This window comes from Pseudochaenichthys georgianus, chromosome 18 (genome assembly GCF_902827115.2).
Source record: "Pseudochaenichthys georgianus chromosome 18, fPseGeo1.2, whole genome shotgun sequence".
Classification (NCBI taxonomy): domain Eukaryota; kingdom Metazoa; phylum Chordata; class Actinopteri; order Perciformes; family Channichthyidae; genus Pseudochaenichthys; species Pseudochaenichthys georgianus.
Genome location: NC_047520.1, coordinates 5567732 through 5591380, shown reverse-complemented (window position 1 = coordinate 5591380; position 23649 = coordinate 5567732). Strand labels below are relative to the sequence as shown.

Below are 23649 nucleotides of genomic sequence, written 5' to 3'. Positions count from 1 at the left end.
TATGATAACAATTTATCACAAAAGACCAAATAAAAATGTCTCAACATGAAAGGACATTTATCTTCGATACGACACATAAAGAATCCAAGGAGTTGGGTTTACAGTGGTACTCAAAGACCGAAGACACGATTTGTATTTATGGTGTGACATGTTGTCAGCAGTCATAAATGGTAAATGGTAAATGGACTGTACTTATATAGCGCTTTATCCAGTCTTTAAGACCCCTCAAAGCGCTTTACATACTACATGTCGTTCACCCATTCATACTGAGCAGTGTATGTTAGGACATGCACTAACATACATACACATTCACACACCGTTGGCCATGCCATCGGAAGCAACTCAGGGTTAAGTATCTTGCTCAAGGATACATCGACATGTTGACTGCATGGGCTGGGATCGAACCCACAACCTTCTGGTGGAAAGACGACCGCACTCCCTCGCAGCCACAGTCGCCCTGTGAGCGTGAGAAGCGGTTCATGGGCTTCTTCGTGATCCAATCAGTGAGGTCAATGAGTGCATAACAGCCACAGCGAGGGAAAACGTTTTGGATGTAATTTTAAAAACATTTGTAAAATTATTCAACAAATGTTTTGATTTGCAAATGAAAAAGTAAGGTGGAAAATAGTTGAAGGTGTGTAACGTAATTCTGAATCTAATCTCATGAGTACAGATTCTTGGTAAATCAATCATTCGTTGAAGACACTGAAGTTTGTATGGAGAGACTTTTAACCTACTTAAGACGACCTACATGTTGAAAGTTTAAAGATTTTATCCCGGAGAATACAAATATTTCTCAGATGCACCGATTGCCTCTTTGTGGAATTTAGACGCACAAAATGCAGACGGACAAAGTAACAAACTAGCTGGTGAATTGAGGAGTCGGTGGTGACCCAAGCAGAGCTACAAGGAGATTGAATATTGGATTTAAACTAAAAACCAAAGCGACTTACATACTCAATACTGTGGGCAATCCCCAGAGGAGCAATTTAGGGTGAACTGTCTCGCCCAGGGACACAACGACATGCTGACTGCAATGGGACTCAAACTTGCTATCCCCTGATTCGAAGTCCAGCACACCATGGTATAAAGTAATACCATCTTGTTTTTAATCAAAATACCTAATATTAAATCTGACAAAAACCCAAAGCTTTTAATTAACAGTGTTATGAAACAAATAAAATGTGCTTTTTTGGTATTTTTAGTTAGTCAATTGTTAAAAGAGATTAATTATCAAAGACACAATTGTCCCAATTAATGCATTTTTGCAATATCCCAAACCGGATAATTATTAAAATATTAATTAAAGCATAATCTTAAATTCGTCATTAAATTAATATATTATTATGACGATTTATCAGTGTCTTTCTATGAATGTATAGATAAAGTGCTTACATACAGTACAAGCATATCAGACTTTGCTTTGCAGCCTTGACACTGTCACTTATGACATTCCTCTTACACTCCTACTATTATATAAACAGTATAATGCAAAGGGTGCATGTTAGTGACCCTCCAGACATAATCTCATAACCGCTCTTTAGGTTTCTATGACATTAAGAAAACTTTTGACTGCACTCACTGTCCCTAAATAAATGTATCGTGCCATTTTATTTAAAGCAAAGGAAAACAAAAACTTTAGACATGGATATTGGAAAAAGTGGGGGAAATATGTTTTATCTAACCTTCGGATGGCCTATCTCAGTAAAGATAACATTGGGAAAACAAACATGTGACAAAAAGGCTTGGTACACATAGAAGATTGGGAAATTATCCTGGCATTGAGGGTCAAATTATGTGCAGACTAATTGAGATTCTTAAATGTCAGGTTATTAGTACTGTACATCTACAAATTGCAACATCGATGCAGCTGCTAAATGAGTCAAATATAGTCAGTAGTATATACCTTTCATGTCACTGCTTGCATTAAGAAAGTCATTATAAAGTCCCAAAATGTCTGCCTTTGATGTCTGCCTCTATTTATAATCCCTGCTAACTCCCTTAATAGTAATCTAAACATTCTCTTCGCACCTTAATGTGAAAAAGCTTAGGATGCACAGAATACATTCCACATGCACTGTATGCAGCTGTTAAGGTTCCCATCAGTGGAACATGGTGGCTTCATGTGGAAAACTGAACTTGTGGTCTCATTTTCAAGGACTCATGAACCTTACACACTGACCCTATTCACACCGTGGAGGGAACTATACCAAGACGATTATTACCAGCAACCTCTTCAGCATACGGTTTCAGGACCATGACAAGTGATTGAGTTTAGCAGTAAACGTAATTACTGTAGCTACTGTACTGTTCAGCCTGGACTACTTTATATTAAAATGTCTGAATCTAGATAATTTCCTGCAGATTCAGCATGATTCAGCAGATAATATGGGGCAATGTGTACTTTTGGGTACTGTAAGATTGCCACAAAGTCAACATATATCAATAAACTAAAAGGGTCAATAGTGTGGTCAAAGGTGATGATCATTCCAGGGGCTCACATTTTGCTAGGATCCATAAACATTCCTAAGATTTCCCAATATTTAAAATGTTTTGTGTTTCAATACACTCATTTCTACAAACTAATAATAATAATGCATTTATTTTATATAGGCGCCTTTCAAGGCTCTCAAGGTCGCTGTACAAACAAATAAAAAACAAGATAACACTAGCATAAGAGACATAAACAAGACAATGCAGTATATAAATCCATCAAATAAATAAAAACAGAGGATGTGTGATGGATAATGATCAGGGTGGATATGCGAGTGTGAAGAGATGTGTTTTGAGACTGCAATGGGTTACCCCAGAGTATCGAAATGACATATAAATAAAGCGGTGGGTGTAAAAGGACAATATGGTCATTTGTGTGGTCAGAGTTATGTAACCGATGGCCCACATGGACTGTTTGTCTTTTCAGGTCTCTTTGCAAAGACTCTGGTTCAGCTGTTTGCATTCAGCAATGATTAACTGAATCAATGTTGGGGAGATTATTATTTGAGTATATGTACATTACTGTAATAGTTCAAAAGGTTATAAACGTAAATCTTAATAAGAACAAAAACATAAAAGATCAGCATCAGCATACACTTTGTGTCATACTGTATGTGTTTAAGTAATTCACCAAAGTAATTTATGTACAATATGAACAAAAGAGGACCCAGTATAGATCCCTGGGGAACTCATTTGGGTTCAGTATGAGGCTCCTGACCTGTGATGGCCCTGCATGCTATTGAAATCTATTAGCAATATTTTTATAAAACCACATTTTTATTAAGGACTCCGTGATTAACTAAGTAATGCTTTTGCCAGGTTAATTTACTTTGGTCATTATGAAACAATGCCTTTAAAACATCTAAAAGACAAAAAAAGTTGAATAAATACCATGTTTTTGTAGATTTGGGTAGGTGACTCCTTCTCTAAGCATTGGACAAAAACCTCATGGATCAGAGCAATCCAATGGACTGAATGGAAACTCGTAAAGACAGCATAATGCTTAACGTGGAACAAACTGCTTTGGATTATCTGCCACAGGTTTCAAAACATTGAACCTTTAAACCTGGTTTATCTTTAACAAACAGGATGACAGGAATAACCCATTTAAGCTGATGTGGCATCACGTCTGAGCAGAACTCAAAACATATTTTTCACAGTTAGGCACCTGAAAAAAGAGTGTGGGAAATGCTCATAATCACTAAGAAAGAAAAGACGATGTTTTCAGTCTAAGCATGATACACATTTTAAAAATGAATTGGTTGAGGATCTTGGTGTACAGAGATCATGTGCTAACATGCGAAGATCAGATCAGGTTTTTATCATTATGAGAACTTGACTCAACCTCGTGAAGGCATAAATGAGACAAGCTATTTGCAGACTGCCATGCTGCAGCGCATTAGATAAAACGAATGAAGGAGAAATCGTTTGTGCATTTGTATGTGCATGTGTTTCCCCGTAGATTGAGATAACAGCTTCCTCCTGCAGGCTCCTTAGCAACACTTTTATAAGATTAAGAGTTTGTTCTCTGGAGCAAATAAATAAATACAAAGCTGGAGTTTTCAATTTCCTGTTTTCAGAATCAGAAATCCTTTATATAGACATTTACGTTACGTTTAGAGTAAAACAATTGATCAAAGGCAGTTTCCCTGCAGGATCAACAGATTGTATATTGAATTACAAGCACGTTTAAACGTCTGTGTATATATAGTGTTTTTGTTCCTCAAGTTTGGGTCGTATCCTATCTTAAAGAGTGAGAAAGAGTGATCCCTTGTTGCCTATAATCTGCATTCATTATGTTTCTTGACTTGTTTCGATTACAGGTTTGGGACCTATCTGCAGTCACATGAATGGAAATTAAGTTTTTAGTCACAAGATAAAGAGTGTGTGTTTTCTTATCTTGGTACAGCAAATTGTTGATACCGCTTATAATTCAACGACAAAAGAAAACACATGATCAATTCCTCTTCCTTTCTGATTTAGTTTAGTACAATTATATCTTCAGAATATAGGAAAAGATAGATTGTTAAATCTCTGAAACCTAGTCTAAGATGTCACAGATCAGAGTAATACTGACCTGGTTTATTATTGTTCTGTGTAGGAGTAGCATTGACCCCTTGAGGCTAAATTGAGTACAGCTGTTATGTTTGTCATGGTTGTAACTTTTTTTGTCTTTGTTTAGTCCTTAAACAATATGATAATGCAGGTGGTTATAGACGGTACTATCGTTTGATTTTAAATGTGACTTTCATTTAGTAACAAGCAAGAAATTGTTTTGTGTGTGTGTGTGTGTGTGGTCTACTATACTTGCGGGGACCTACATCTGTTTACACAGTCACGTGTGGGTCCCCATAAGGGGAATCATTAATTTTAGGGTGAAGACTTGGTTAGGGTTATGCATGTGTTGGTTATGGTTAAGGTTAGGATAAGTCTCCAGGAAATGCATATAAGTCAATGTCAAGTCCCCTGAAGTGGTGTGTGTGTGTGTGTGTGTGTGTGTGTGTGTGTGTGTGTGTGTGTGTGTGTGTGTGTGTGTGTGTGTGTGTGTGTGTGTGTGTGTGTGTGTGTGTGTGTGTGTGTGTGTGTGTGTGTGTGTGTGTGTGTGTGTGTGTGTGTGTGTGTGTGTGTGTGTGAGAGACAGATAACCACTAGATGGAGTGAGAGATTAATCCTGAACATATCTACCATGCCTTTGTCAAATGTACTACACTAAACTTTTATTGTCTTTTTTGCTATTTTATGAGATTCCGTCGTGCAGAAGCTTGAAGATATCTTGTCAAAGAGTTTCTAAAGCATCAGGTTGTTTTATTATGGTTTTGTAACCTGCCATTATACTCTGCAAAACTGAGTAGAATAAATTATTATGCAATTTTATTCTAAGTAAAGTTGGTACAAGTAAGCGATATTCCTCTTGTTTTTCTCCTTTCTTCTTCCTGTCTTTCAGTCTGTGTCTGTGTTTTTCTTTGCGGTGTTGGTATTTATCTGTGCGCATTTTCACACAATTTTTTACTGTACATGCAAGAAGAGATTTTTTTCACTCTGCGGTAGTGAATGAAAGTGAAAAAAACAAAAAAACAAAGGGGGAGGGCACCATGTGATGGAAACACAAACCATATCCTGGGCCAAGGAGCCAGATCAACAAAGAGAGGGGTGGAGAAAAAGGAAGATCGAGCAGAAAAAGCGATCGGAGCCTTCCGACCGGTCAACCTTACACCATCATTTGTTGCTTTCCCTCCTTCCTCCACACCTCCTCTTTGATACTCTTTGCTCAACAAACTCCTCTCTCCTCCTCCATCTTTAGCTTTCTTCCCTTCCTTCCTCCCTTTCATTCTGTCCTCTCACGTTCGCCTCTTTCTCTTTCTTCTTCTTCTCCCTCCTCCTCTCTTGCCTGCCTCTCTGTCACCGCTGACCTCTGTGACACAGTTTTCCTAAAACTCTCGCCGGTCTGAAAACAGTGGAGCAATGTTTTGGCTTGTTTTGGCTTTGCAAGTTCACATTCTTCCACACGTGCATGAAGCAGGTTAATTATGATACCGTGCAACTTTGAGCCTTTTCACATTATTTTATGCAGCCGTGTGTATCGTTTGGAAAAGCATAAGGCAATCAATGATGCGGTTAAAACGCTTTTTTCACAAAAGGCAGTTTTGACTTGACACACGAATTAGGCTACATTTAGCTGCTTTGATTTAAGGAAAAGAACAGTATAGCCTACTGGTTAGTGGTTTTAAAAACACCTGTGCTTGTCCCCCTAAGAAAAGTTAAAATATCTGCTGTGAGAAAAGCCCATTGTGATTAGATCGGTTTAAAATTGGGAAAAATAGTTAGCTCGGAACTCGTAATGTAATGCGCTACTAAAGCGTAGTGGTACATTAGGCTAAATGCTAACGTTAGCATGCTGATGCTGAAATGTTGTTGTTTAGCATTGCAACCATCTTAATTTAGCTAGCTAACATGTGCTCTAAACAACACTGTGCGAAGCTGAGGATGATGGCAGTGTCATTAGTTTAGAAAGTAGGCCTGCCTAGTTTATAGAAGTATAAGTACATTTTTAAAAACAATATGGTGAAGAAACAAGAGTAGGCCTTTTTTCAGAAATAGGATAAAGAGGAGAATGAGGAGTACACCAGAGACAACAATACAGCATACAGGACAGTTGTGTTCTTGTAACAATTGTATTTTATGTAATTTGAAACGGGTTGAATGCAGTTATTTGCAAAAGTTTTATGTTGGTTTGACTGAGTAGGTTATTTGAGGTCATTATAGACCAAATAAGCACAGTCAATTATTCCATTAAATCTCTCTCTGGTACATTTTGATGTATTTATTTTCATTCATCAACCTATTTACTAGCTCTCTCATTACTTCAGGTGAAGCTCCCCACCAAGGATGACTCTGACCTAGAAAGACCTGAATCCTTACAAAATAGTCCCCCAGAAGGTAAACACATTCGTATAATCTGGGCCCCAAAGGATGCAGACCCCCAAACCCTGCAGGACAGGAGAGGGTGCTGAGGAGGAACAACACCGGCTGGCAGGTTGGAGGGGCCCCACAGATTGATGTGCGTGTGAATCCAGTCGGGCCCAATATTGCGCAGTGCCGGGTTTATTGTGCAGTGCCTCCGACTTTCTGATTCATGCGTCTACGCCCCACCTTGGGATTCTCATCTGGAAATACGATAAATTTAACTCCGGTCAAAACAAAGTTAAAAGGCAAGCTTTGAATTGTGGGCTGACATGTTGCCCTTTTAACTTTCAATGGAGTAAAATCCTAATTTAGGCTGCTTCTATAGAGACATACACTAAATCAATAAGGAATTAGACAATATATGTTCTTATATTGGTGTCTATACACTACAATTTAAGTAAAGCTAATGTAAATGTAGCCTATAATCAAATCATCACTCTAGCGCAGTGCTTCTCAAAGTGTGGTCCGCGGACCACTGGTGGTCCGTGAGCGCCCCCTAGTGGTCCGTGAGCATATTGGTAACATTTCACATTTGAAATAAATACATTTATTTAAGTTTTTCGCACTCTCGCGGGAATATCTCCGCAATGGAACGAGCTTAAGTTTCACTTTTGATTGCATTATATAGCCCAGATAAGCACCTTCATCACACATATTGCCACTTGTTTGTACAATTTTCAGGCGATTTGTAAAAAACGATGTGTTTTTGGATATTTGTGGAGTTAGGTGGTCCGCGAGTGTTTTTTTATTGGTTAAGTGGTCCTTGGTATGAAAAAGTTTGAGAAACACTGCTCTAGCGGAACCTTTAAAACTTGAGGAAACTCAAGATTTAAGTAAGGAACATTTTAAAACATTAACATCAAACATTCAATGATATCCAGTATATTTGTTTCCCTTTTTCTATTTAGAAAAATATATATTTTTTTATGTTAAAAGATATTTCATTCCAACTTCTGGCAACACCGAACCTATATGTTAAAATAGATATTGAACTTCCTATATCTGTGTGGCAGGTGCACCACAATAGAAATACTCAAATAAATAAAAAGGAACTAAGTACCAAACTTTAATAAATGTACTTAATAGCACTTTTCCTTTCCACCAGAGGTGCAAATTCCCTCACAAGACCAGTGTTTCAGTTTCTTTAGTGAATTAATTTATCGTGGTCATCCCGTGCTGTCCATTCACAGCAGGACCATATGTACTCGCCCCTTCATTGCAGGCGGACATGGCACAGCCTCACAGAGATGCCCCGTCATTACCCATTCAACGCAGGCTGGCCAACGCAAAACTGCAAAGAGCCAAGTGCACAAGGGCCCTGTTTCCCCCCCCGTCTTTGATTTGTAAATACCTCTGTTTCAATGCAACAACTTCCAGGCTTGTATCTTATAACCATCAAACATTTACATGAGAAAGTTGACAAAGGCTGAAACAGCGGAGGAGGCCTGGTAACAAAGAGGCCCATTTATAGAGTACAGTCGGGGAGAGACACGGAGAGGGAGGGTAGGAGGAGAAGCTGGGAGGAGAGTTGAATTAATGAATTAAAAATGTTGTGAAACAGCGGCTGTCTGAATACTTTTGGGTTTATATAGAGAGGCGTGCAGGGGGGTCCTGGAGGAGTGGACAGCACAAGCTACTTTAACGTTTCTCAGTCCGGACACACTGGGCTCGCTCTCAGCTTCACATGCAGCAGGAACTGCAAACTGTGCTCATCTGATTACATAATGACCCAGTAACAGGGAGCCAGAACCGGTACTGCCAGTACCAGTGTGCTGGGAGACACTGACTGACCGCGGGTTAATCCTCACCCAGGCCTCTACTCTGATTTCATGTGTCTTTCTAGGAGTTTTTCCATTTATTTATTTTTCACTATAGGATGACAACAACGTAGAGGGGACAGCAAAAGAAAACAAACAATGTGATGTCAAAGTGAGAGGTGATGTAAAACATGCTCGAGCTGTCAACAAGTGTGTGTCGTTCAAAACCGTGAACTTTCTCGGCTTCTTTCAATCTTCCTCCAGACAGATTGAATTGTATGCCGTCTGTCTTTTTCACATGTCCGTCGGACAGTGAAATTAAATACATCTTCATTTTCTGAAGCTGTCGTCCAAGTGAACTCCTGTTACAAGTCAACAGAAAGGTAAGAGACAAAACATTTTAAAATCAGTCTTTCTTTCTGTTATTTTGTTACATTTCTTCTTTATATCTTCTGCTTTTTCTTCTTCTTTATTTGACTTCAAATGCAACCCAATACAAATCTCTACAGAGCACACTTTTATTTTAGCTTTGATATCTTTCTTGAGTATAAATGTCATTAATAGTTCTCGTATAAGGGTTGCAGAGTGGGGAATGAACAGGTGCAACATTACAGTGTGGAGGGCTATTAGTAGTAACAATGGAGGAAGTTCCACTTACAATCTGTACCACTATGTATGACTGGTGCATATCATCTGGGTCTATGTCATTACATTAGGAGCATTAATAGCAGAACATCTTACAAAAGTTAATCGTGAAATGGTTGCAAGAATGTTTTTAGTTAAAGATACTTTAGTGTTAACAACGTGGTAAAAAGTGTACCTAACTTAAGTCTCAACATCCTGCACCTGTCTTGCATGCCTACCAATGATGAATGTAGATGCTTCATACTGTAGCAGTTAAGTGTAAATATTAAGATGCAAAACATAGGAAAAACATGTAAGCTTCTGCAGCATTAACACGATACAGAGCACTAGAAGTTACAGTACTCAAAAGTAGCAGAACATGTTGGCAGCGTGTACAAAACATAGTTGATGGAACAGGTGTGATTGTGTTTTGACTCCAAAGCAACAGAAACTCTTGGCTCGGAAACCTTCAGTCAAAACAACTTTTCATTGAGAAATCTTCAGCAGCACCTCATCAGTAGTAGACCGGTCAGATTTACAGCAGAGAGACAGACGTTTGGCTACTACAGACTGAAGAAGATGGTAAAAGTTGGTCCTAAATTACAGCCTATTGGCCGGCAGCTGCTCTCCATTGTTTGATCTGGGTCAATGTCGTAACTCCTCGGCTATTGTGGGCCGAGGAAGTGGAGGCGAGTGATGTTAAGATTTAGTTGGAAGTTTGAAAAAGACTGCTGGACACATTAAGACAAACGTCAGATCACCATGGCGACTGGTCCCATTTTCTTCCTGTGGTTTGATTGAACAAGAAGGTAAACTATCTGTTAACATGGAATATACACTCGATAGTGGCCACGATACAAATACACTGATTGTAGATGTTAGCTCAAGTTGCAGTGGGGGGAGATTACCAGAAATACCTATTGACTAACTGTATTGACTTTGTTGGTTGTGTTTAAAGCTTTGTATTTCGAAATGTAGTGATTTTTAGGTTTTAGCTTAAATTAAAGGCTGTCCAGTGTAAACTCTGGTGCTCAAATAATTTAGGATTATTTAAAATATCGTCTGTTTTAATCAGATAAGCGTATTTGTGGTGAACGCGATGGCTGTCGGCTTTGAGAAATCCTTTTAGGAGGCTGTGTGAACCAATCAGAGCAGCAACTATGGATACTATAGCAATGTATCCTCCTGGTAAGTGTGCCAGTGCAGTGTACATACAAAAACAACTTGGTTAGGTTTAGGAAATAATTGTGGTTCGGGCGGTAGTGATGCTACTTTATGTAAGTAAAGAAGTTACAAAACAAAGTCAATCTTAAGATCTTTGTTTAGGTTAGAATAACTATGGAAGTGGCGTTACTTAAAGGTGGGGTAGGTAAGTTTGAGAAACCGGCTCGAGATCGCTAGAATTTGAAAATACACAACCGGAGAAAATCTGCCACTTCCTCACAGAGCCCCTCCTCCAACAGACACGAACGCGCACATGACCAATGAGGGCACGAGATCAGTTTGTGCCCCGATGGAAGGCTGACAGGCAGGTAGGCCATCCAATCCGTTTAGCCGGGATTGGTTGTACTTTTTACAGTATTACGGCTTCTACAGATGAAATTTTGTTATGGATTTTTTGTCAAAGCACTTCAGATATTCATTGCTATCGGGATGTTAAGAGCATTCCATGGAATATAACAAAAAGTGTATCTCGAGCCAGTTTCTGAAACTTACCTACCCCACCTTTAAGTACGGAAGTAACAAAACAAATAAGTACACTTTAAGAACAAGGTTTGGTTTAAGTTACTAAGGAAGTGTTGATGTTACGGAATAAGTAAATCAACGTTGACCCCAACTCTCCTCCCTATGGGAACTTTAGTGTTTATATTGCGTCACCTGTCCTAGCACATGCAAATGTATTACGTGGCTTTTATACTATTGACAATAACGCGTGGAAGTAAAGAGACAGACTAGGATTTAGAACAAATTAAAAGAAGGTTAACACACAGCGGCGCTAAAGAAGAGGCTATTACTTAATGACATTGTCTGAAATAATTCAATGGTTATATAAAGACACATTGACACAACAGCAGATCATTTGCATTTCGATGTGCAGCGTTCAGTTTGGCTGCAGTAGGTTTGTGGTTTCAACGTCTTGTGTTGGCTGAGTAGATGCCTTCTTGGCATGGCCTGTGTTGAGAGGCGGCTGTGGTGTGGACAGTGGTCACTGCCATTCAGTTTGTGTTGTATTGAGTCTTTTCAATGCAGTGTACTGGCTGCTAGGGGTTCTTTATGGCTGTGGACACTGGACAGGGGCACCGAGTGGAAGGGATTACTCTCCTCTGGAATACCAATGACCCTCTTTTGTCACAGATCTGTTTCCTCCACCTTCGCTCTATACAGTATACCCCTTCCTCTTGCTCCTTCACCATCCATTTCCCTCCCTCTTCCTCTTTCACCCCCTTTGTCACCCGATGCTCAATTCTCTCTCAATCCTCCCCTCAAAACCAATTATTCTCTCTCTTCTTCCCCCCCATCTCTGCCCCCTCACAATGTCAAGCACTGCATACTCACACACGATCAAACACGGTTGCAAACACACACACACACACACACACACACACACACACACACACACACACACACACACACACACACACACACACACACACACACACACACACACACACACACACACACACACACACACACACACACACACACACACACACACACACACACACACACACACACACACACACACACACACACACACACACACACACACACACACACACACACACACACACACACACACACACACACACACACTTTAACCCTCCGTACCGCTCTCCTCTCCCCGTCTAACTTGCTCTCTCTTTCACTCACTCGCTCACACAGTCGTATTTTTCAATGGTGGCTTTTGTCCCTTTCATCTCCTGGAAAACAAAGGATTCTTGTGCGCACAGGACAGAGGGAAGGAGAGGGATGGAGAGCCGGATGGAGAGGAAGAGATCCTGACCTTGAATGTAGAAAAAAATCATTTTACAAGAGAGGAAATCCATCAGTATTACTGTCTGTACAACTGATACAATCCCTAAATATTGTTTTAGCATCACTAATATTGATATAACTTGCTTTGTACATTTGATAAAACTGGTGACTGTAAAGGATAAAGGACAAGGGCATAATTGTACAAAACATAGTATTTAGCATTTAGCTTCTAGGTGGTAGAGACCAAAACAGAGGTAAACGGGGAGTCAAAATTAGACCTAGCAAGAAGAAACTAGCAAGAAGAAGTTTGCAAAACAACTGTATAAGTTATAACAATACAATAATAATACAATACAATGATATAATGCAAGGCAAGGCAATTTATATAGCACTTTTCAGCACGTGGCGATTCAAAGTGCTTTACAGATTAAAAGCAAAAGACATTTAAGAACAAATACAGCATTAAATAGATTATTAAAAAGGCATTTAAAAACAGGCATAATAAGCAAAGGTAATGAAATCAAATAAATAAATAAATATACACAGCAGGTACAGCATACATGACTAAAAAGGCATACTGTAGTGAGTATGGGCAGCTCAATTAAAAGCAGCATAACATAATATATAACATAATTCCGTTTACATGTTGTTGTGCTGCCAACAAATTGTTGAATACTACTTTACAGATATATTAGTATTGCAAGTTACTGTATTACTGTGTGTACAGTCTTGACCTGGCAAACCAAGCATTCCTTTGGACAGTCAATGGTATTGTATTGTGTTGTAAGTGCTTAAGAAGTCTCTACGTTCAATACACAAGTGTGTGTTTACTGTATGTGTAGGCAGGCGCTCTGCAGGGTTCAGAGTTCAGCTGGAGATGGACACGGCCAATCACAAGGTCCTCTTCTTGACCCCGCCTCCCTCCCTTTTTCTCCCCCTCCACATTTTAGTATTCACAGCACAGACATCAACACAGATCTCTATTCATTCACTCAGTGTGAGCTCCAGCATGGAGAGAGGAGAGAGAAGGGTCAGAAAGGACAGGAAAGGACAGAGCGTATCAGATTGTCGTGTTTCTTAGGCTTTTGTTTGTGTTTTGTTTTTGGTTCGTTGTATTTTCTCCGGAAAGCAGAGGCAGTTTGAGACAAAAGGGCCATTTAGTAAACAGTGAGTGTGAGCAAGAGAGAAGGAAAGAAGGATGTGGATTAACTGCAACCCAGATGAGAGTAAAACTGTTAAGTTTGTACAGGAAAAAACCCAGACAGTGACAATAAGTGTCCATGGCACCCAGGGGTGGGACGAGGGACTTCTCTTTCTGATATACTGCCAACAATTATATACCGATCCATCCTATCACATTACACGACCAGTGTTGAACAGGCATTCAATTGACAACCAGCACTTAGCTTGCATATTGAGTGATGGCGTCGTTTCACGGGAATACAACTAGCCTACATTAGCCATTATGAACAAACAAATGTGAGCCCAAATGTTAACGAACACATCCCTTTTTTTCACTCAAATCCAGTTGATCATTAAGATGCTGGATGCAGTTGAGGTCCTTGCTCTGCGCAGACTAATAAAGTATGTATCATTGTACTGTAGCATTGACTTCCTCTCAAAAGCTAGATCTGTCTCCAAAGTATTGCACATCTGCCTTTCACATCTGCTGCACGTTCTGCATAATTTAGGTCTCCACTAAAGGCAGAGTATAAAAATCAGCTTTCAGCAACAAGAGGTCCAGCTGAAGAGCTAACTGTCCTTGATTCAAATCTAAAGACTTATTTTTCTTAATCTTTTTAATGTTGGACAACAGTCACTGGTTTCTCCTCATCTCAATTCAGTAGCAGTCTTCCGCAACCGACACGTGAATGAGCCTGCACTATCAAGCTTTTAATGTGAAAGAGCAGCTGTGCCTTCACACTGAAAGGGGGCTTTTATTTTGACAGGCCCAGCTGCCTCTAATGAAAGGATGTGGGGGGCTTAAAAGGACCACCTTGGATAGCCAGAACACTGTCCAGTTGATGTTCTTATAATCCCCATTTCATGTCGTCATTTTTCTCATTTAAGTGGCTATCACATTTTCCATCTTTTCTTCTTTTTCACACTTCCTGCACCTTTTCATTTGGACTCACCTGCTGTTCACTTAATTTCACTGCTCACACGAGTAATGCCTTTTTTTCTCACAATCTCACCCCTCTTCAATATATAGCCCCTTTATCCACAAGCTTCTGATTCTCCTAACCTCCTGTTGTCTCCTTTTTCTGTGTCCAACTCCCTGTAGCGCCAGCCATGACCTCAGCCACACCTCCCTCCTCAGAAGGCTCCTCCCCTCAGAAAATATGCCACTCCCAGACACAGACTGACATCACTAAGCCCCTGCTGGGCTCCCCGACGGGGCCCGGAGGTGCTGGTGCAGGAGCAACTGATGCTGGAGGGCCCAATGCTCTGCGAAGAAGGCGCCGCGTCCTCTCAAAAGACGGGCGAAGCAATGTACGAATCGAGCATGTAAGCGGGCGTGGGGCGCTGTACCTTCGTGATCTCTGGACGACTTTTCTGGACATGCAATGGCGCTACAAGTTCTTCCTCTTCTCTGCCACCTTTGCTGGGACCTGGTTCGTGTTTGGAGTGCTTTGGTACCTGGTGGCATTGATACATGGAGATCTACTTGGTAAGGAGCAAGGAGGAAGGACAGAGGAGAGAAGAAAAGTATAGGAAATGTAGTTTAATGACTTTGGAGATACCCATGGTTTTTCCTCTTGTGCCACAGTGTAATGGACATTTATGGTGAACTGTCTTGAAATGTGGTACCGATGCTCTTGTCCTTCCCTGAAGACCAATCGTACTTTGGTGTTCACCTGACCCACACATTAGTATCTCATGCAGGATATGAGTTGTATGCAATGATCAGCAACATTATCAGCTGCCGAAAGATACATTGCAGTCTTATAAACATCTCACTGGTTGTCCTTTTGACCACATCGTCTTCAATAAAGAAAGGCTTTATCCGTGTACTCTTGCTTCATGTAGAAAAGACCTATGAAGTGCAAGTACTGTTTTTTATAATTGAGTTAATATTGAAGAAAGAAACAGAGTCAAACAGTTGAAGAAAGAGCATGGGAAAGATCCGGCAAAACACTGGTAGAGGGAACAAAACATTCCTTGATCATTTGTTTACACCCCTAAACCCAAGGTCTTGTGTTCTTCCTCCCACCCTCCAGAGTTTGACCCCCCCTCCAACCATACTCCATGTGTAATGGAGGTGAAGACCCTTACAGGAGCCTTCCTCTTCTCTCTCGAGTCTCAGACCACAATTGGCTACGGTTTCCGGTGCATCACCGAGGAGTGTCCTGGCGCCATTATCCTGCTCATCTGTCAGCTGGTCATTACCATGGTGATGGAGATCTTCATCACCGGCACTTTCCTTGCCAAGGTATTCAAATGTAGTTTCTGAGGTTAATTTCACCAAAAACATCTCATAGGCTCTTCCGTTATATCTATTGCATAGTGGTCTTTGGGATGATGCAGTTTATTGCTCATTCTTCAAACCCCCTCTATATTACTCTGATATGATTGTCCTTCCTTTGCCGACTTTGTGTCAGCACAGAAAGCATACAGAACATGTTGATTATTACCTCCTATCTTTTAACAGCAAGGTTATCTAAACAGTTAACTCTTCCCCTGTAGTTAAACAACTTATTAGATAAGTAGATGATTGCTGAACGTTGTATGTGAAGCGTTTGTAGTGACAGGGATTGCCTTTTCTTCTTCTCCTTTTCCCTTATGTTGTAGGTTGCTCGCCCCAAGAAAAGAGGTGAGACGGTGAAGTTTAGTCAACACGCCGTTGTGGCAAATCACGAGGGTCACCCCTGCCTCATGATCAGAGTGGCCAACATGCGCAAAAGCCTTTTGTTAGGATGCCAGGTATGCACGTTGCTTTTAAGTATCATGACTAAATACAAACAGTTTTTTGATGCATATGATGCTCTGCCTGTGTATGAGCTTTACCTTTGATATCACCTCATGCCAAGATGGAAATTAACCCTGTGACACTGACAAACAATCACAATTAAAAGCCAGTGAAGGAAGAAGGAAGGAAAATATTATTATGAGACCCATTATCTCTTGTATGTATAGCGCTGGCTTGACAGAAGCTTTATGACTAGTTTATGACGATCAGCAATGGACATGTCGGGTAATGCCATGCCATGCAGTTGGCCATTGCAGGTATTAAACCTAGGGCCTTTTGGTTACAGGAGGCCTTCTGCAAACTCTTGGCTACATTTACTGACTCCATCTTGGCTCCCAGGTGACGGGAAAGCTTCTTCAGACGTCGCTAACTAAGGAGGGCGAGACGGTGCGGCTGGATCAGCGGAACGTACCTTTCCAGGTGGACACGTCCAGTGACAGCCCCTTCCTCATCATCCCCCTGACTTACTACCACATCATCGACGACAACAGCCCCCTAAGGGCCTGGGCAGCCAAAGGTAGGTCATGGCTCTTATGTCAACATTTTAAGCCAACAAAGCAAACTAGAATATCTGTAGTTCACTGTACTTATATCTCTTTGTTCGGGCACTTACTATGTTGAATTTGATTCATGTGTTCTGTATCATTTCATGCCTTATGTGGAAATTACATAAACAATTCACTTCCAACAATCATCTGGTGTAAAAAGTTGTAATATGTTCTAGGACTTGCTCGATATCCTAATTTGAAACCAACGCGAATAACTGTACGTACAATCGACATGTATATGTATGTAGGTGTATTGGTATTTACGGTCATGTGCTGCGTGCTTGGCTGCATCCGTCTAGAGTTGGGCCGGGTTGGCACTAGAGGAGAGGGTTTCTTTGGCTGGAATGTGTGTGAGAGAGATCGGCAGAGACACCCCTCATTAGAGCACAATGCTGTACAGTCCGGGGTGCTGACACGAAAACCTGCACAGATCCACTTACAGCAGCAAAGAGCTCTCAGCCCTGGAAACCAGAAAGGTATCAGTATTGGCGGACTCTGATCGTGGAGCTATTTACACTCAGACTACTCATTTACTGTAGACGGCTTTCCATGGCCTCACTTGACACACTTTCTGATATTATTGTAATTTACCAATTACTATCCCTTACTGCTGTTTCCCTTTAACTTCAACGTTCATCTCTGCCCGTTTTCTTTCAGTCATCATTTCCTCCCCTTCAGCAGTTATTTGAATGTAGCCATATTAAAGGGATTAGATTACTGCACACATTATACTGTTTATAGCACTACAGTAATGCCTCTTCTAAGGGCCTACTGTAACAGTTTTTGATGCAAAGGACCATATTAAACTGCCTTTGACTTTAAGAACCAAATAGGCTGTAATGTATGTATACAAAATAACACAGACTTTAATCATAGTTCCACTTTCAAGTACCAGATTGTACATTTGTTTCAGTGTGTGTGAGAATGTAAGAAATGTGTGAGTTAGCATTTACACCCAAAGACATAACCTCTGTCCCAGTGTGACCTGCGATGCGCTCCGTATAGATGGATCATGGATGGATGCTTGGATTGCTCTAGTTGTTGGACATACATTCATGATAGTACACATGACTGAGCACACTTCTGTACTTCATGGGTCTTTGAACAGAGCTTGAGAGGTCCCTGCAGAGCTTGCTTTATGTTATCCACATGTACTTAATTTAGGGGTTTGGAACTGCTCTGATGGAAACTGTTTTCTAGTGCAGCAGTGTGTGAATCGTGTTGGCATTATGTGACTTTGAGTCCCTGAATAAGAAGGGCAGGACACTGTGGAGATGTTCTACAGGAGAGGCTTCAATGCTGTCCAAACCACTGAGCTAGAATATCACTACATTCCTCATAACATACAGATAGAAAATGTAAGTGTGTGCCAACTGTGGGAAACTACCTCGATGACTCAATCAAATACTTTTGAATTTCCTGTCGAGCTGAGAAATAAAAAAAACTTGACTTTGGTAGATGAAAGGTTCTTATATTGCTAAATGCTAACGCTGGGAATGCGAACATGCTGATGTTTAGCAGCTATAACGTTCCTTATCTTACTTTAACAGGTAGCATGTTAACAGTTAGCTTTTTAGCATAATTCACATCACAGAGGCTTATTTCATCATGTCTCACTGTAATATGGAACAACCTCTAGATACAAGGATCTAATATTTTACTTCAAATATTATAGGGTTTTAAAGTCCACCGAAATCTCTAAATTGTAGAACATGAGTGTATGAATAGTACATGGGATTGTTCACGATTATCAGCTCTGTTTACAATTCTTATTGCTCTAAATCTGCTCTAAGTCTGATTTCATGGCAACATACACAGCAATAGCATTCCTAGCCATGCTGCTTGGGAGATCACTACATAAATACAGATGGAACCCTTAGCTCCACCCAACATAGGCCAATAAAGATAATCCCCCAACCAAGTTTACCATAGTGAGTACAAGCAGTTGCGAAACGTTGTGTTTTTGCCGTGGTGGGAGCGGTACTGGGTCCGGGTTAGGGTAAGGACTGTTTAGACAGATGACAGAGTCTGCATTCTGAGTGAGGCCTGTTGATGCAGGTGTGTGTTTGGTTGAGTGCACATGTCTTCAAGTGTGTCCTTTGTGTTATTTGGATTGTGTGTCGATGAATGACAAGCACATTCTGCGTTGTGTTGTGAAGATATATTAAACATTAATGATGGGAATATATCCAACATGTGACGGCTTTTTTCTTTGAATGTGTGTTCAAATTTCAGAAATTAGTACTGTGAAAAGAAAAGTGTTTGTGTGTGATGTGTTCAAGCCCTGTGTTTTTTGAATCAGTGAGTAAATGAGACGTTTTTATGTTTGAAAATGTGAGGCCATGCGGGTGCATAAAAGGAGAGTGAATGATGGACCCACATTTGTTACTTGGTTGGACAAGACTCTAGAGCAACTGTTTGCTTACATGTTAGCAATAACTACTTTCATAATTTAGTGCGCAATGTTGTGTTTTCATCTTGATACTGTATGCTGCCCCCAAGTCGCAAGAAACAAAAATGCATTACAATTGATTTTAGAACATGGCTTGATTTATAATGTTTTTTGTTGTTGTTGTTGTTAACCCTTCGGTGTCCTCTGTCCTCCAGGTGGTGGCTGGACAGACCCTGACCTGGCTGATTTTGAGCTGCTGGTGATCTTGAGCGCCACCGTTGAGCCGACCTCCGCTACCTGCCAGGTTCGAACATCCTACCTTCCAGATGAGATCCTCTGGGGCTACGAGTTTCCCCCAGTCGTCTCCTTGTCTCCCTCAGGGAAATACGTGGCCGATTTCGGCTTTTTTGACAAAGTTGCCAAAACCAAAACCCCACCTCTCTTTAAGCAGGCCTTGCCACCGAGCCCGCCCTCACAGGTGACCCGTCGCCACGGCAGCAAGGAGGCAGGGACAGACCAGGAGAAGATGCGACTGGAAGAGAACTACAGGGGGGAAGAGAAAGGGAGAGAGAGAGGGCGCATCCGAGATAGCAGCCCACATAGTGTTCGAATTAGTAATGTGTGAGGGAAGAGAGACAGGAAGTGGTTATAGGAGGTTGATGTGAAACTGAGATAAATAAAGTTGACACAGGAAGAAAACAACCAGCTGCTCACACTGTGACATCGAAACATCTTCTGCACAAAACCGCCCACACATTTCAAAGGGAATTAAACACCTGTAACCACAGGTCTGTAGACAACACAACACCGAGCAAGTTACAAATTCAACATGTACAAATGTGCAGCACAACAAGTCCTCCACAGAGACATTTTCTACACTCATTGTTACTTTTTGGAAAAGACTTGATATACTGGATGCTCCAACACTGCAGAATCCTTCATCTTACCAGGGCATTTCTGTCTATAATGTAGCCCTAAGGGTTATAGAAATAACTTAATCTGATTCCAATAGAAATCAACTTATTTTGAGAAATGTCTAGAAATGTGTTACTCTTACTTGAACCAAGAATGAATTATAAAAGTAAACATGATTTCAGAAAAAAGCAAATTTCTATTTCTTCTGAAAATCATAATTCAACAACGGACACATTGACCTGATAAGATTATAATAATTGTTAGTGTAGTTTAACGTCTGATAAGGATGTTAATCTCTGAATCACGGTACTGTTTCCCCCCTTTTTTATATTAACAAAATACCTGCAAAAGGATAGGGACTGGAACCATGTTATATATTTGGCAAATTATTTTAAAGGAATGTATCATATTTTATGTACCCAATAGTTTCTAACATCGTTTTGTTGCACCTGAAAATATTGTGCTTTTTGATGAGAATATATTTGTCTTGTTTATTGGGGTTAATATGTTTAGTAATACTACTAAAAGCACTTTAACTTGAAAAAAAAGTGGCAACGGAATAACTGAACTAACTGATACTTAATGCACTGTAATAAATGATTACATCTTGTGTTATGATTGGGGAATGTAAGTGTGAGTATGCGTTTTTGGTTGTATGAACTTATTTGTCTTGAATGTTTTGTACAGTATGAGTTGATGTACCTCTGTACAGTGTATACAACTACTTTTATACATTCTAAAATTTGATAGACAACTCCACATTTACCATTTTATCAATGCAGAAAGTTATTTCCGTAAAGTAGGCCGCACTGCGCCCACCTTTTTACTGCTGTCGTTTTTTTCCAGCCAATGAGTGTCTAATCAACTGATTTTTTTTTATTAGATAAGTTCATATATTTGAAGGAAAATATCATGCCTATCTTTTTACTGTACATGGAAATGGCGATAGATGCATCAAAATGTAATCAACTTATGGTTCTTGTTAAAGGGAAAATAAAATCCTTAGTGAATAAAAAGTATTTTTTTAACTAAAGGAATGAGGAGCATTAGAAATGTTTTACAAGAACGTAAATTGCAACAAAATAGTTTCTATTCTTAAAAAAATATGATATTCTTAAATGATATATTATAAAACTGAGGTTTTGTTTTAAATGTTTCCTCTTGGTAGAAATGAAGAGCCACTATTCAAATGTAAACATCTGCTGCTCCAGACAAGCCCAATGGAAAATATTCAAAATCACTGAAAATATTTCAGTATCAATGTCTGGTGAGGCTGGTTGTATTTGTTTATACTGTAAAGCCTTCTGTGTACACTGTATATGGATCACTCACATTGGTCTAACTTTTTGAGTAAGCACTTTTAAGTGGCTGTTTTAATAAATGTATTATTTACAACATGTCTATTGTATGCGTGTGCTTTTAATTATTTAGTGGGAATGTTGACACAGCATTCCCACTATCTGTTATGCTACGCACGCAATTCTTTATTATTCCGCCGGGTTATTTTGCGCCTCTTCTTCTCCCACATTGAACATCGCAGAAACTCCGTTCAAACATCAAAACGTTCAGCTCGGTCGGGAATCGATGGCTATTACCTTTATCATTCATAACTTTCATAATTCCAGAGATACATCCCATAATTCATCACATATTTTAACATGGAAGTCAATGGAGAAACTCTTCAGACTTCAACAATCTTCATGCAACTTCAACTACTAACTGCTCCTTCTTCAACTGCTAACTGCTCCTTCATACTTTCACTCAGAAACCTCATTCCAACTTTAAAATGTTACACATCTTTCCGAAATTATTCGTGTAACACAACTTTTAAATCTGATTCTTACTTTTAGAGATATTAAACATTGTTCAGACCTTGGTAAAGAGGCCTTTTTCAGATTTTAGAGTGCGTGATGTCACAGCTAGAGTGGAGGACAGATTTAATTTTGCCTTCATATTTTCTTTTAAACCTGCCATAATTCCCAAACCTTACATTCCTGAAACATCATTTTGCATGACAAACGTAGGAAAACATCTCGTAGCTTGAAAGATAAAAACAAATTAAGCAAAAAATAATTAAACAAAATGCCTCTTGAGGGCATGAAGTGACAACAACTTTCAACATGTCTCCATTAAAACCCATTGCAATTTCAGGCTGATATTTCCTCACAGCAGCAGCCGCACACCTTTAGTTAATCTGCCAAAAAGGCCACATTATTAACCCGAAAGTACACAAAAAGTACACTTCAGATGCTCAAGTTCCTTGACATGCTTCATGCTTTGAAATTTCACCGATATCTGTTACGGTTCTTCAACAAAACGTTCACATAGAAGAGGTGTATCTCTCATTCAGAACAATGAAAATGCTCTCCTCTCACTGATCACCATGGAAACCTTTGATCTCTGGACGTCGTTAGCTCAAATATAAACACCTGTGTCATGGAACACGATGATGTCATAACTCCAATTGATATCGTTAGAGCAGCAGACTAATGACGTGGTCACTGGAGTTTAACAGACTGTCTTAGATTAGACTTCACTCGCGAGAGAAAGATAAATAATCTGAATTCAGGGTGCAGTTTACTTTGATGCGGGGGTGAGCAGCAGAGGTGGGGAGAGGCGGGGCTATTGCCTCATCATTATTGCTGTAGATGTTGCACAAACAACTGTAGCATGGTCAATAGCGTCCGGAGCACGATAGCAACTCTGCGATCCGCCATTGTTGTTGTTGTTGGTGGCGAAACACTTCAGTAATGGCGCGGGGTAAGCGGAGGTGAGCAGAAGAGGTGGGGAGAGGCGGGGCTATTGCGCAATCACTATCAGTGATCTGAAAATGTTCGGATAGGGCGCACATACGGAGCCGTTTGACCCCCCAGAGAGTGGCGTATGCCTTTCTATCCACCTTGGGACCCGTTATCGTTTCCTCAGTCGTTTAGTGCCGTATTCGGTCGTCCTCGTGTGGCCGAACGGTCTATATGACACTAAACAGTAACGCAAACGGCCGAATTCGTCCTCGTGTGGCCGCAGCCTCAGCCTATTCTTTTCCATCTGATGGAGACTTCATACTGACTTCAACATGTTCCACATATTTTAGACATTATTGGTGACGTATGCTTTTAGTTCTAAAGTTTTCAGTTCAAATATTCTGCTGCTTTTTCAAGCATTTAGACTTTTATTTTCTTGTTCTTATTTCACATTCAAGTCCCCTCTATTCACGAACCCTTTAAAGTACTCAGCCACACCACTAATATACCAGGTGCGACTTTTGCTATGTGAGTTAATCTTTCAAATACAAGGTTGCTTGTTTGATTCAAGCTCTTGTAGTCAATATGTCAAGGTATTTATCCCTAACATTTTATCAGCTAATGACACACACTCAGAGGATCTTTATAAACGTTTCAAGTATTGCACATCTTTAAACATGACTCTTATAAATCCCTTTTAAAACCAGCGATGCACTACAGTGTCAGCTTTTCTAAAATAGAAACTTCAATGTTCACATCTTTCTAAATG

The 23649-nt window shown here is 40.1% G+C and overlaps 1 protein-coding gene across 2 annotated transcripts; it reads left to right on the top strand.

Moving 5' to 3' along the window:
• Positions 1-8490: 8490 nt before the first annotated feature.
• kcnj10a (potassium inwardly rectifying channel subfamily J member 10a) lies at positions 8491-21538 on the top strand. 2 transcript variants are annotated; one of them, XM_034106531.2, is made up of 6 exons: positions 8491-9097; positions 14599-14985; positions 15536-15747; positions 16107-16238; positions 16624-16801; positions 19440-21538. In XM_034106531.2, the coding sequence occupies exons 2-6, from the start codon at positions 14607-14609 to the stop codon at positions 19847-19849; spliced, it is 1311 nt and encodes a 436-aa protein (XP_033962422.1). In that variant the 5' UTR covers positions 8491-9097; positions 14599-14606; the 3' UTR covers positions 19850-21538. The 2 variants fall into 2 exon arrangements, with proteins under 2 accessions (XP_033962422.1, XP_033962423.1); XM_034106532.2 differs by lacking the exon at positions 8491-9097 and adding an exon at positions 10045-10147.
• Positions 21539-23649: the final 2111 nt, after the last annotated feature.

Bases quoted from the DNA above. Each gene is read 5' to 3' on its own strand.
- kcnj10a (XM_034106531.2), top strand. From the start codon at position 14,607: ATGACCTCAGCCACACCTCCCTCCTCAGAAGGCTCCTCCCCTCAGAAA. The intron at 16,239-16,623 runs GTATGCACGTTG...CTTGGCTCCCAG, and splicing joins GCCTTTTGTTAGGATGCCAG to GTGACGGGAAAGCTTCTTCA. The intron at 16,802-19,439 runs GTAGGTCATGGC...TCTGTCCTCCAG, and splicing joins AAGGGCCTGGGCAGCCAAAG to GTGGTGGCTGGACAGACCCT.